Source organism: Lynx rufus, unplaced genomic scaffold (assembly GCF_022079265.1).
Source record: "Lynx rufus isolate CCGP_SWC_20201006 ecotype Redwood Valley unplaced genomic scaffold, mLynRuf1.p SCAF_11, whole genome shotgun sequence".
Taxonomy (NCBI): domain Eukaryota; kingdom Metazoa; phylum Chordata; class Mammalia; order Carnivora; family Felidae; genus Lynx; species Lynx rufus.
In genome coordinates this window covers 27,280,452-27,293,404 of record NW_025814825.1, presented here as the reverse complement: position 1 = coordinate 27,293,404, position 12,953 = coordinate 27,280,452, and the positions used below count along the sequence as shown (strand labels likewise).

The 12,953-nt window shown below is 38.7% G+C and overlaps 1 protein-coding gene across 1 annotated transcript; it reads left to right on the top strand.

Annotated features, from left to right (window-relative positions):
- The first annotated feature begins 321 nt into the window (after window positions 1-321).
- On the top strand, window positions 322-12,474 carry PTPN20 (protein tyrosine phosphatase non-receptor type 20). Its single transcript, XM_047072625.1, has 3 exons — window positions 322-516; window positions 11,483-11,545; window positions 12,409-12,474. Exons 1-3 carry the CDS (start codon window positions 322-324, stop codon window positions 12,472-12,474), a joined length of 324 nt encoding a protein of 107 aa, XP_046928581.1.
- Window positions 12,475-12,953: the final 479 nt, after the last annotated feature.

Here is a 12,953-nt window from a genome sequence, read left to right as displayed (position 1 = left end):
GGGGAAGGAAGAACTTAAATGCATGGACTCCTATAACTCTTGAAATGACACTCTTATGCCATCTTCTCTACGTGTCAAAGAGATGAATGAATTTACCAGTGTGAAATACTTTCATGAATCTAGGGTGTATTGTATCTCCTACTTTTCTTTTATCTACCAGATATTTCTGTTTTTATGATAGATGATTCAACACGTGTTCCTCTTGGAGAAAACAAAGATTACATCAATGCTAGTTATATTAGAATAATGAATTCTGGAGAAGAGTATTTTTATATTGCTGCTCAAGGACCACTGCCAAGTACAACAGATGACTTCTGGCAAATGGTTTTAGAAAATAACTCTAATGTTATTGTCATGATAACCAAAGAGATAGAAGGTGGAGTTGTCAAATGCCACCATTACTGGCCCATTTCTATGAAGAAGCCTTTGGAATTGAAAAACTGTCGTATCTTCATGGAGAACTACCAGATACTTCAATGTTTCATCATCCGAATATTTCAAGTTGTGAGGAAGTCTGTAAGTTTTAAAAAAAATCAATATTAGATGTATATTTCATTAGATAAGCCACATATCAGGAGGAGAAGTTAGGATTAGGTTGTGTTACAGACTGGGGGTACTTTTTTGAGTAACTTGTTTTTACTGCTCCCTGGTGCTAGAAACCAAGACACCAAACTCTGACTGGAGAGATGAAAAACTTAAACAGGGAAGATGGGACAGGGAGCATCAGTATTGGAAGTTGCCTAATCTTGGGATGCACTTTGGCTGCTCCTGCCTAGTATGACATATGTATTGAGTCTTTCAGGTATATTGCTAACCACTGTGCCAGGCACTATCACTACCTTACCAAGTAGTGGAGATTCGGGTATCCTTACTGATACTCCTAGTTACTGTGGTCTGTGGTAATACTGAGATCTGTATGGAATGCTTTGGGGCCTGGAAGGGAAGTACATAGCTTTACTTAGGGTTCGGGGGAAGGTTTACTGGAGGAGGGAACATCCGGATTGAGAACTACCCAAACAAGAAAGATGTAAATAAGAAGTCGGTAATCAAGATATGAAATGCGGCGTGTATGGAGAAATGTAAGTAGTTAAGTGTTTAGGGAATGTAAAAGTTTAACAGTTTAACTCAGGGAAAAGTGAGAGGTGAGATGAGGCTCTAGAAGGTAAGCAGGGACCAGTCATAACATGAAGTATCTTGGAGTTTGGCTAAGGAGCACAAACTTTATTATGAAGATAATTGGGAGACATTGAAGAATTTTAGTCAGAAGGTATCATGATCAAGCAGGGAAGTTGGCATGAAGATGAAAAGCAGAGACTTTGGTGTTTTTCATATAAAATTGGCAGACTTATATGTGATTTATGACTTATAAGTGACAGAAGGAGTGGTCAGAAGTTAAGTTATCCAATACAGAAGCCATATGTGGCTATTTAAGCTTAAATTCAAATCATTAAAATTTATATGAAACAACAAATCCAATATTTCACTTGCAACAGCTGCATTTCTAATGTTTAGTCACATGTTACTAATGGCTGCCATATTGGGTCACACAGATTTAGAAAATTTGCATCATTGTAGAAAGTTCTAGTGGGAAGCATTGATCTAGAATAACTCATAGATTTCTTGCTTTAATAGAATCAAAAGATACAAGAGGAATGGTTTATAGGAGCATTGGTATAAGTGGTTTTGATTAGCAGGAAAGTGATACATGTGTTCAACAGGAATGAAAGAGATGGGAGTTAAACAGGAAGCGTGACAAGAGGATCAAAGAAATTGATTGGAGTCCAAACAATGACTAGGAAAAGGGTTGCTGGAGATGATGAAGTTGGAACCAGTAAATTTTCAGTAGCAATAAAATGTGCATCTATGAAATTATTTCCTTCCCAGCAGCCTAACTATGAGATTCCTGAACACAGGTTAAGGGGCTGACCCAGGGGCTGACCCACACTATGTGTGGTAAAATTCAAAGGATGAAAGGAGTTAACAGTTTGGTAAGAGAATGATTCAGATAATCAGCCATGAAGTCTAAACTTAGGGAGACAAATGGAATCAGGAGCAGGTCAGCTAGGAGTAGATGGAGGGCATAAAGGACAGGAGAGCTCCATTTGGTCACATTGTTGTTGGAGGGAAGATTTTTGATACTGGACATGATTATAGGTGATAATAAGTTCAAGGAGTGACCATCACTGTGAGGACCAGAAGAAACAAGTGGTCTCCTCTACAAGAGAGAAATACAAACGCTGTGAGGTTAGAGTGTCTGTTGGGCTGTAGAGACCCTGGATTTGCCGTAGATGATGTCAGAGTCTGTGGCAAAGAGAAGGTCAGGATCTTTGGTGAACGTAGCAAATTGACCAGAGGCTAAAGCCGCTGGGTAATAGCAATGAGAAGATAAAGCTAAGAGGTATGAAACTCAAAAGGAAGAGGGGTATTTACACAAGAAGGAATGATGAATTGGAAATAGGAGTGGGCAGCAAGGAGTATGCAACTTGATCTCTATGCTCTGTGGGACCTGGAGAATGGGAGAATAGGTGGCCTCGGTGAGGGGGCTGCAGAGAGTGAAGGGCTGTGGGAGGCAAGGAAAGAAATGGACGAAGCATTAAGGGAAATGATGAAGGTTTCAAAAAGTTTACGGTGGGATGGGGCACCTGAGTACGAAGGGAGAAGTTGATGAGATACAGGAGTAGGGTGAGAGGGAAAAGTGAGGAGGATTGGAGCATAGTTGTGACCAGGGAGGCCAAGAATGATGGCTGACACTGACGGATAACTTGCTGGCTGTGTGCTAGGCACTGTGCTTGGTCTGTGCACTAAGGTTGAGGGGATTCGCTTCAACCCTCACTCCCCTAATACTTGTGGATTCCCTCGTGTTGTAACCAGGTGTTGTGCCAGGCGCTGGAGACAGAAAACACACACACACATTATCAGCTCTTAGAACACTTATGGTCTAGTGGGGAAGGAAGTTCCAAAATGATGTGTGAGGTACATTTTATGGCAGGGGAAAGCCAGTATGCTTAGAGAGTATAGGCAGGTGAAAGGCACAGAGGAATTATTTGTCTGCAAGAACTCAAATGCTTGGGTCCAAGCAGTGGTGGCCTTTGAGCTGAGGCCCACAGGCTCCAGAACCATGGGGTTCGTGTTTGAAGAATCTGCATCACGGTTTGTGTCTAAGTGATTAGGTCAGGAAAGTGGTGAAGTCCACCTTTGTGCAGATTCTTAGCGGTCAACAGTGGCAGGAGAGATTTAACTCCTGACATATGTGGTAAAGCTATCCTCACTTTGGTGCCTTCACAAGATTTTCAGTGTTGTTTTCATCATTCAATTTCACGTACCAATGATTTAAACTTGAGTTTTCTATTTGGGACTTAGGGAAATTTATTTCTGTTTGGAACTCAGGAAAAAGGGCTGCATTAGGGAAAAGCAAGGGAGGAGTAAGAAACCCATCCTGAGTTTCCCCGCAGGGGTGCCCAGAGAAGCAAAATGAGGGGCTTGACACTGGGAAAGCGCCATCCTTTTGGAAAGGATAATGGGCCAACTCGAAGTGTTTAATAGTCGACCCTGAGGAGAGTTTCATGCCTGTGCTGCCAAAGGGCTCAGCATGAGGGTAGGGGCACAGCCCACTTGCCTGGTCACCACCTACCCTGTCCTCATCACCAGAAGAGATTGGTGCGTCCCTGGTCAAGCAACTTTGCAGCACCCAGCTGTTTTCATTAAATTTTGTATCATAAACATTCAAGCTAACATAGAATGCTTTTCCTAATGTGTTAGCCCATTCTTGGTTTTTGGATTCTGGGTTTTTCTGCACAACCATGGTCCAGAAGAAAGATGGTTGATTTGAATTCAGGAAGCCTACATTATAGTCCAAGCTCTAGACGTGGGAGATTTCTGACCTAGCGTACATCTCTCCATTACCCTGATCCTTACGGTTTCATCTATAAAATGGGGATAAAACAGTACCTACCTCCCAGAGTTGATGTGAGGATTAAATGAAAGAGTGCATGTGAAGTCTCTAGCATAGTACCTGGTGCGTCATCAGTGCTTAATTCTTTTTTAAAAATTATTTACTTACTTATTTATTTATTTATTTATTTAGAGAGAAAGAGGGTGCGTGCACTCATGCAAAGTGGGGGAGGGGCAGAGAAAATTTCAAGCAGGCTCCACACTGCCAGCAGGGAGCCTGATGTGGGGCTCGAACTCACTAATCATGAGATCATGACCTGATCCAAAATCAAGAGTCAGGTGCTCAACCAACTGAGCCACCCAGGTACCCCCCCAAAAGTGCTTATTAATTCATGCTACCTATTGGTATTCTTATTTGCATTACTGTATGACCATAGAGCCATTATTATTATCATTATTATTATTATTATTATTATATTGGAAATGGAATTGAGATCCTTAACACAAGAAGTTGATAAATCTCTCTCTTCCCCTTCTTTCTCCTCCCTGTCTCCTCTCTCAACAGACAGGAACTAGTCACTTTATAAAACACTTGCAGTTCACCAACTGGCCAGACCATGGCACTCCTGCCCCAGTAGATGGCTTCATAAAGTATGTACGTTATGTGAGGAAGAGCCACCTTACAGGACCTGTCCTTGTTCACTGCAGTGCTGGTGTGGGCCGGACGGGGGTGTTCCTCTGTGTGGATGTTGTGTTCTGTGCCATCGAAAAGAACTTTCCAGTAAGTGACATTAAACAGATAACTTGATGCTATTAGTAAACACTCTACTACTTTTAACAGCCTTCTAGTACCTGAAGACTATGATTTGGCCCTCAAGAGAACTCAGTCAAGAGAAGGCATGTGAACTTTGGGTACCTGCTTCTCAATCAAGTGGTGCAGATTCTGGGAGGGGGTTGTGATGATTAAAGTACATAATGCAAATGAGTGGCATGGAGCATTGTTGGGAACACAGCAGGTGCACGATTGCAAGTTCGTGTCTCTTTGCTTTTCCTCTACCCACACATACAGCTTTTAAAATCCTGTTAAATAATGTCAGTGAAGTATGCCTGTTTTCAATGAACAGAAAATACATGCACACGAGCACGTTGGAAAAAATGTAGACTTCAGAGTTTTAATGAGCGGTCCCTAGCTTTGACTGCCAGTTTTGCCTCACACTTGAGATTTTGGTGACTTTGTGCAAATTGCTCATCTTCTTGAAACCCAGTTTTTTCATATGTGAAATAAAGATAATAATATTGCTGGGTTTGGGTCAATCATTGACAATTCATTGCTTTCCTCTAAATTTGGAACCAGCTGAGAGATAGACACAAGAATTAGACACATACTGATTATACTATTACCTTTACTCTTGATTAAACTGATTAGGGAATGTGACCTTAGATTTGTGGCCAGAAAGACTGACTCACTGAATTGTTTTCCTGCACTGCAGGAGTGCGAAGGGGAAGACACCTGTTTATTAGCAGGCACAGGGGCAGGAGTGACTCTTACCCGGGGCACAAGGAATGTGAAAAGCCACACCTCAATCCTGAGAAAACAGGCTGCCGGGCATTTGCCGTGCGAGGCAAATTCTGCGTTAGGTTGTTGTCACAACAGTCCAGTCTCTGCTCTCTTGGGCCTTCTGCAGTTTAACCCTAACAGTGCCAGACTCTCTCCGGGGGCAGTGGAATGGCTACTTTGGTTCCAGAACTCATTATCCTCAAGCTATATTATGTGGGAGGGTTGGAAAATGGTCTCTCCCAGTAGCTCCTTGGAGGACAGAGGAAATTACTTTTTGTCAGAAACCTGAGCCAGTATCTCCCGGCCTTTCACTGTGTCTGAGCTATAGCCCCTTCCCTGAACTAATCACTGTGGGAGATATTGGGCTATGTAGGCCGGTCAGGACTACTCCAGGCCATAAGACTGAGAGTGAGAAGAGGGATGGTTTTCCAGAGCAAACTCAGTGAATGAATATAAACTGGTGAGTCCCCCCAGTGTGCTAAAAAATGCTGAAAATTTTAGTAGTGTAAGTCCGATATTACCCATTCTCATAACTAATGTTGTTTGAGCCTTTTAGCAGAAAATGTTAGTATAATTTTCTTTTATATATTCCCCATCATAGTTTCCTAAATAATTTGTTTATATTTGTCCTTATTTTATATTCCTTGTAGAAACTATAAAAACTGTAAATATTATATTTCATGTTTCTAAGGGGCACTGTTTTCTCCCACCTTATACCTTCTTTAAACTCAGAATGTGTTTTATAATAAGCCATCTGTCAGTTTAATTGACAGTGTTTTTCTTAGTGGTACATAAAATAATGATGCATTTTACAATTAAGGATGCTTAGATTTGATGGAGTAATTCAAAAATAGAAAATACATCCATTGTTTCTTTACTGGCTTCCCACAGAACCTTGAACTGTCAAATGTTCTTACCGATACCCTTTCTACTCTTTTCAGAAATTTTGTCCACCAGACCTACTCAGAGTGCGGTCTTGGACCAGCACCAATCTGTGGATGTTTATTATCTACCATAAGATACATTCCTAGAAATTGAGAGTGAACGTTTAGAAACTTTCAGAGCAGTTTGATGTATTGCTGTGACATCCAAGAACATGGCCAGTGGATGGGTCTTCTCGAACAGAGTATAGACCAGTTTGTGTGTTGTGGAACTCACATGGGGAGTCTTACATGCAGCAAGCTACATACCAGCTCTGTGAAGTGGACATTTGTGACCTGAGACATTTTAAGATTATCTGATCAATTATAACTCAGATATGAAAATCGGAGAATATGTAACCATTTCTTTCTTTTTTGTTTGTTATTTCTATAGCCATTTTCATTTTTAACCACGACTGCTTAAAAATTCTTAAAATATTGGGAACACACTGCCTCTTTTCTTTCAGAAACCCTGAGACTGCTCTGTAGTTTGAACGGTCTCAATAGACCTTTCTCTTCTAACAGTCTTTAGGGTACAATAACAGTTGTTCATTACTGGTTACCGTATTATCACATAATGATGTGAATAATCCAAAATTTAGCACATTAGCCTTTACATAATTAAAAATTATTTACACAACTATGCACACTGTCAAGTTTATCTGGCAGAGTTGGGCTTGTTTGTTTTGTGTAACAAGACTCTAGATGAAGCAGTGTGATATTTATTTATTTATTTATTTATTTATTTTGGTGGGGGGGGGGAAGGGGCCCTCAAGAGAGAGGGAGAGAGAGAGAGTCCCAAGCAGGCTTTGCACTTTCAGTGTGGAGCCCTACCCTGGGCTGAAACTCATGAATTGTGAGATCATGATCTGAGCCTAAACCAAGAGCCAGATGCTCAGCCAACTGAGCCACCCAGGCACCCCAAAGTCCATAATCCATTTTGAGTTAAGTTTTGTATAAATGTGAGATTTAAGTCAAGGTTTACATATGTTTTCTTTCTTCCTTTTCTTTCTTTTCTTTCTTTCTTTCTTTCTTTCTTTCTTTCTTTCTTTCTCCTATAGATGTCCAATTTTCTAGGACCATTTGTTGAAAAAGCTATTCTTCTTCCACCAAATTGCTTCTGCACCTTTGTCAAAACCATTGGGCACGTTTGTATGGGCCTATTTCTGTCTCTGTATTCGGTTCCATTGATCCATCTGTCTATCCTTTTACCAATATCACACTATAGATTCCTGTAGCTATATAGTAAGGTAGAGTGATTCCTTTATTCTTTTTCAAAATTGTTTTAACTTTTATAGGGTCTGTGCTTTCCTATATAAATTTTCTAACTAGCTTGTCTATATCTACAGAAAAAAAGCTTACAGGGATTTTGATAGGAATTGCTTTAAATCTATAGATCACTTTGGAGAGAACTGACATCTTTGCTATGTTGAATACTCCAAGCCATGAACATGGTATGTCTCTCCATTTATTTAGGTCTTCTTTGATTTCTCTCATCAGCATTTTGTCATTTTGGGCATATAGATCCTATATGTGATTTATTAGATTTATCCTATTTCATTTTCTTTGGAGCAATTGTAAATGGTGTTGTGTTTTTATGATCAGCTTCTACATGTTCATAGTTTATATGTAGAAATGTGATTGATTTCTACACACAATCACAAGATTGTAAATGGTGTTGTGTTTTTATGATCAGCTTCTACATGTTCATAGTTTATATGTAGAAATGTGATTGATTTCTACACACAATCACAAGATCTTGTATGCTCTGATTTTATTGAACTCACTATTTCTAAGAGGTTTTTTTTCTATTTTGTTCTGTTTTTAGATTCCTTGGGATTTTCTACATAGGCAATCATTCTAGTTGCCAATTGGGACACATTTATCTCTTTTCCTATCTGTATGCCTCTTATTTCTTTCTCTGGCCTAATTCAGCTATCTAAAGCTTTAAGTATTGGGTTGAATACAGGTGGTGAGAACAAACATTTTTAGGGGCAAAGTAAATTAAAATGATTCATTTTGTGAAAGACCCTGTGAAGAGAATGATAAGCTACAGACTTAGAGAAACTGTTTGCAAATCACATATCTAACAAACATACCTAAATATCCATTTAGAATATATAAATCATACTCAAAACTTTAATAGTAAAAAACAAAAAACAAAAAAAAGCAACCCAGTTAGAAAATGGGTAAAAGACATGAACAAACATTTCACCAAAGAGGATCAAAAGATGACAAATTACCATGTAAATAGATTTTGGGCTTCATTAGCTTTTAGGGAAATGAAATTAAAACCATGATGAAATATCACTAGGCATGTATCAGAAAGACTAATATAAAAAAATAGTGATACCTCCAAATGCTGGTGAAGAGTTGAAGACACTGGATTAATTATTTGTTGCTTGTGGGAATGTAAAATGGTATACCCACTCTAGAAAATAGTTTTATAATTTCTTTAAAACAAAAGCAAAACTAAACTAAACTTACTATACAGTATCAGCAGTAGCACTCTTAGGTGTTTATCCCAGAGAAATGAAAACTTACAATTACTCAAAAGCCTGTATGTAAATGTTCATAGCAGATTTGTTCATAATAAACAAAAACTGGAATCAACCTAGATGTCCTTCAGTAAGCTGATGATTAAACAAACTGGTATATATCCATTTCATTTATTTTTTTAATGGAATACTATTAAGAGATAAAAAGGAGTGAACTGTTGATATACAGTAAAACCTTGGATTACGAATAACTTGTCCTGCAAGTGTTCCACAAGATGAGCAAACATTTATAACTAATTTTAACTTGATAAATGAGTGATATCTTGCAATAAGAATAATATGTGACACTGAATGTTACATGATCATAACTGAGCCAATGATTCCTCTCTTTCTCTCTCTCACTGTGAGATTTTGGGTGATTGTCTCCCATGCTCGGATGCTTGGTCTCAGGCCACAGTGTTTGACAGAAATTGGTGATTTTTCAGAATTTTGGAAGGTACCCACAACTGGCAACCCACAACGGTGTATTTTTTGCCACTTAAAGCACCTATGGACAGTCCTTTGCTTTTCCATACAAGAGTAAGCTTAGGAATGCTTTGCTTCATTCTAGGTCAGGCTGCCTGCAGATATAGACCCTTTTCTCTGCTGCCTTACTGCCAGTTACATTAAATACAGTATATGACAAGAGTTTATTAATACTATGCTGTAGTCACCATCTGTTAGTGACAATGAAAATCATCCTACACAATAACTCTCCTCTCTCTTGTCTCCCTCACACCAGCCACAAAGGTTTTCAAAGGTAAGTGCAGGCTAATTTGTTTATTTTTATTTATATTTTGTATTTCCTTTATTATTTTATGTGATAACACAGTACTGTAATCATTTTTATATGAATATTTTTGGGTCGTGGAACAAATCATCTGAGTTTCCATTATTTCTTATGGGGCAATTCACCTTGATATACAAGTGCTTTGGATTACAAGCATGTTTCCAGAATGACTATTGCTCGCAAACCAAGGTTTTACTGTACACAATTTATAAGGATCTCAAGGCAACTATACTGAATGAAAAAAAAAAAACCCTAAAAAGTTAGGTATTACATGATTCCATTCATACAATCCTCTTGAAATAACAAAACAATAGAGATGGATAACAGATGACTGGTTGCCAAGAGTTAGGGACTGGGTTGGGTGAGTAGTTCTAATGGATAACATGAGAAAGTCTTATGGTGGAACAGTTATGTATCTGGATTGTGGTTGCAGTTATCTGAGTCTTCACATGTGATAACATTGCACAAAATCACACACACACATATGTACACAAATTCACAAATGATCGCAGATAAAACTTGCAAAATCTGGGGGCGCCTGGGTGGCGCAGTCGGTTAAGCATCCGACTTCAGCTCAGGTCACGATCTCGCGGTCCGTGAGTTCGAGCCCCGCGTCGGGCTCTGGGCTGATGGCTCAGAGCCTGGAGCCTGTTTCCGATTCTGTATCTCCCTCTCTCTCTGCCCCTCCCCCGTTCATGCTCTGTCTCTCTCTGTCCCAAAAATAAATAAACGTTGAAAAAAAAAATTTTAAAACTTGCAAAATCTGAATAATGATCAAAATATGATTCATGGATCATACCAATGTCAATTTCCTGGCTTTGATATTATACTATAATTATGTAGGATGGCATAATTGGGGGAAATTGGGTTTAGGGTACATAGGATTTCCATGTATATTTTTGCAACCTATTGTACATCTATAATTATTTCAATATACAAATTTTTAAAGGTTCAATTAAAATTTTAAATTATTATAAAAACGAAAAGTTATAAAAATCGAGGAATGGTTACATTTTCTCTGATTTTTATATAATTTGGGGTTATAGTTAACAAACCTTAAAATTTCATGTGTCTATGTGGTCTTGCTGGACATGACTGGTCCTCAGCTTGCACCACTTGTGACTCTCCAGGCAAGTTCAGCAACACTTGAGCTGGTCTAGTCCTGTTCCACTGGTGATCCTCCTTGATGCTGCGCCACTGTCAGATTGCCATAAGAGTTTCTAAACACTTACTACCAGTTTATGGACTCATCTCACTGTGGATTAGTAACAGCCCCTTGCAGACCTGCACCAGCTCAGTGACCACAGTGGGTAGGCTGGTCTCCATGCACAGGTGCAGAATCTGGTATTGGGCCAACTGTTGTTCAGGGTCTCCATTTGAGTTGAGAGGGCTCTTTAGATGAGAAACAGCTGTGTTACTAATGTGGCCAGAAAAAGTATTCTATGCTCAGACTTTTCCAGAATTACAGTCCTGCTTTAAGATTTCCCTTTGGAGAACAGAAAAGTAGACACAGGGGCAAATTTGTTGTTATTTCTTTTGGAGAGCATTTCTTATTATAAATGATTGCTTCCTGCTTTTTCCTGGAAACCTTTTAAACTAAAGTCTTCCTTATCCATTAGACTAACTTAAAAATAGTGCCTTTTCTTATAGTTGAAAATGAGACCTTTCTGGTTATATCTTGACATCTTTTTTACTGGAAAGAATTTATGGAGTACTTATTTGGCAATCCGTGGGTTTGTATTTTCCCCCATGTGAATAATACAAAATCACTGTCATCCTGTTGCAGTTCAACATCAAGAATATAGTGGCCCAAATGAGAGAACAGCGTTATGGCATGATTCAAACAAAGGTAAGCCCTCACTACATAAATTCTAATAAAAAGAGTAAAGAATATAAAGATTAACATGTTTAGCATGTTACAATTTGTAAATCTCTTCTACTTACATGATGTCATTGAATTCTCACTGTTTGAGGTAGACCTTAATTTTTCTCTGATATTACTGATGAAGTACTTCACGTTCAGAGTAATGAAGTCTGTTCTGTGAGGTCATTCATATAGCACATGGGGGAGCCAGGAGGGAAACTGAAGTCTCCTGATGCCCAAACACATGACTTGTCCATAATGCCATGTTATTTAAGTAGCATATCTGAAGTTATTTATAAGTTTCTGGATAGCAGCTGGGGGATATTTACTCGTCACTAAATTATCAAAGTCATTGGTCTGTCATAAAAAGATAGCGTTTATGTTACAGACCAGTTATTAATCATTGGGAAGGAGAATCGAGAGAAAGCCTGGATGATGAAAACAAGCAGGTACACCTAAATCTTTAGGTTGACCTGTTTTTAAGCCAATGCTGAATGATAGATGAAGCTTTTTATGTGAACTAAGGTTGCCTGAGAGACCTGAGGCTACACCTAAAAAAATTTTAAGTATAGGTTTATCCAGGGCAATATAAGGAGATTGAGATTGGGGGTCAGTTTCCCCTGTGTTCAGTTAAGCCTTGAGTTAACTAACTCTAGACCAAGCACTATAGTATGATCATTTTTCTTACTGATATTTAAAAAATATATACATAAAGAAGTTCTTGGTTAGATGTTTGCTCTTTTTGGGAACTTACCTTTATGGTTGAAAATTACAACTGTGTTCTCTGAAAGTGGATATTGGTATTCAATTACTTAACATTCTGTTGTTTTTCATATATATGTATATAGGAGCAGTATTGCTTTTGTTATAAAGTTGTGCTTGAAGTTCTTCAGAAGATTCTGACTTTCGATTAAGAAAGACTTCCGTTGCCTCACACTTGAAATTACCAATGGCTTGGAGTCTCCTCGTAAAGAACATGTTCCAGCTGTCCTGAAGGGCTTTGCTTAGGCGTACAATGTACTTTCTTGGTGTATCATTTGACTGTCTTTCTGACAACTCCCGGAAGGCAGCATCATTTGGTTTGCGGTGAACAGTGTTTACCCATTAATCTTACTTAGGTAATATAAAAATATCTTCCCACATTTTCCAATGAAACAGAAGTTGCATGAAACAATTGCAGCCTAATTGGTTGAAGGGATTACAGAGCCAATAAAGGACTTAAACTATATTCATTAAGATTTTATTTGGACAGGCAGCTAAAGGGAGCTGAGGATTTCCAGGACCTTATAAAGCCCCTATTCTGGGAGAACATAGGGCCAGTAAAGGCAAGATCACATCATGACCTCTTGGAGGCATTTTCAAGACAGATACTTAACCCATGTTTTTTAGCTAG

What these genes read in the sequence shown, in the direction of transcription:
- PTPN20 (XM_047072625.1), top strand. Translation starts at nt 322, where the DNA reads ATGGTTTTAGAAAATAACTCTAATGTTATTGTCATGATAACCAAAGAG. An exon ending in TTCAAGTTGTGAGGAAGTCT is followed by an intron (nt 517 to 11,482) that starts GTAAGTTTTAAA and finishes ATCCTGTTGCAG; the next exon opens with TTCAACATCAAGAATATAGT. An exon ending in ATGGCATGATTCAAACAAAG is followed by an intron (nt 11,546 to 12,408) that starts GTAAGCCCTCAC and finishes ATATGTATATAG; the next exon opens with GAGCAGTATTGCTTTTGTTA.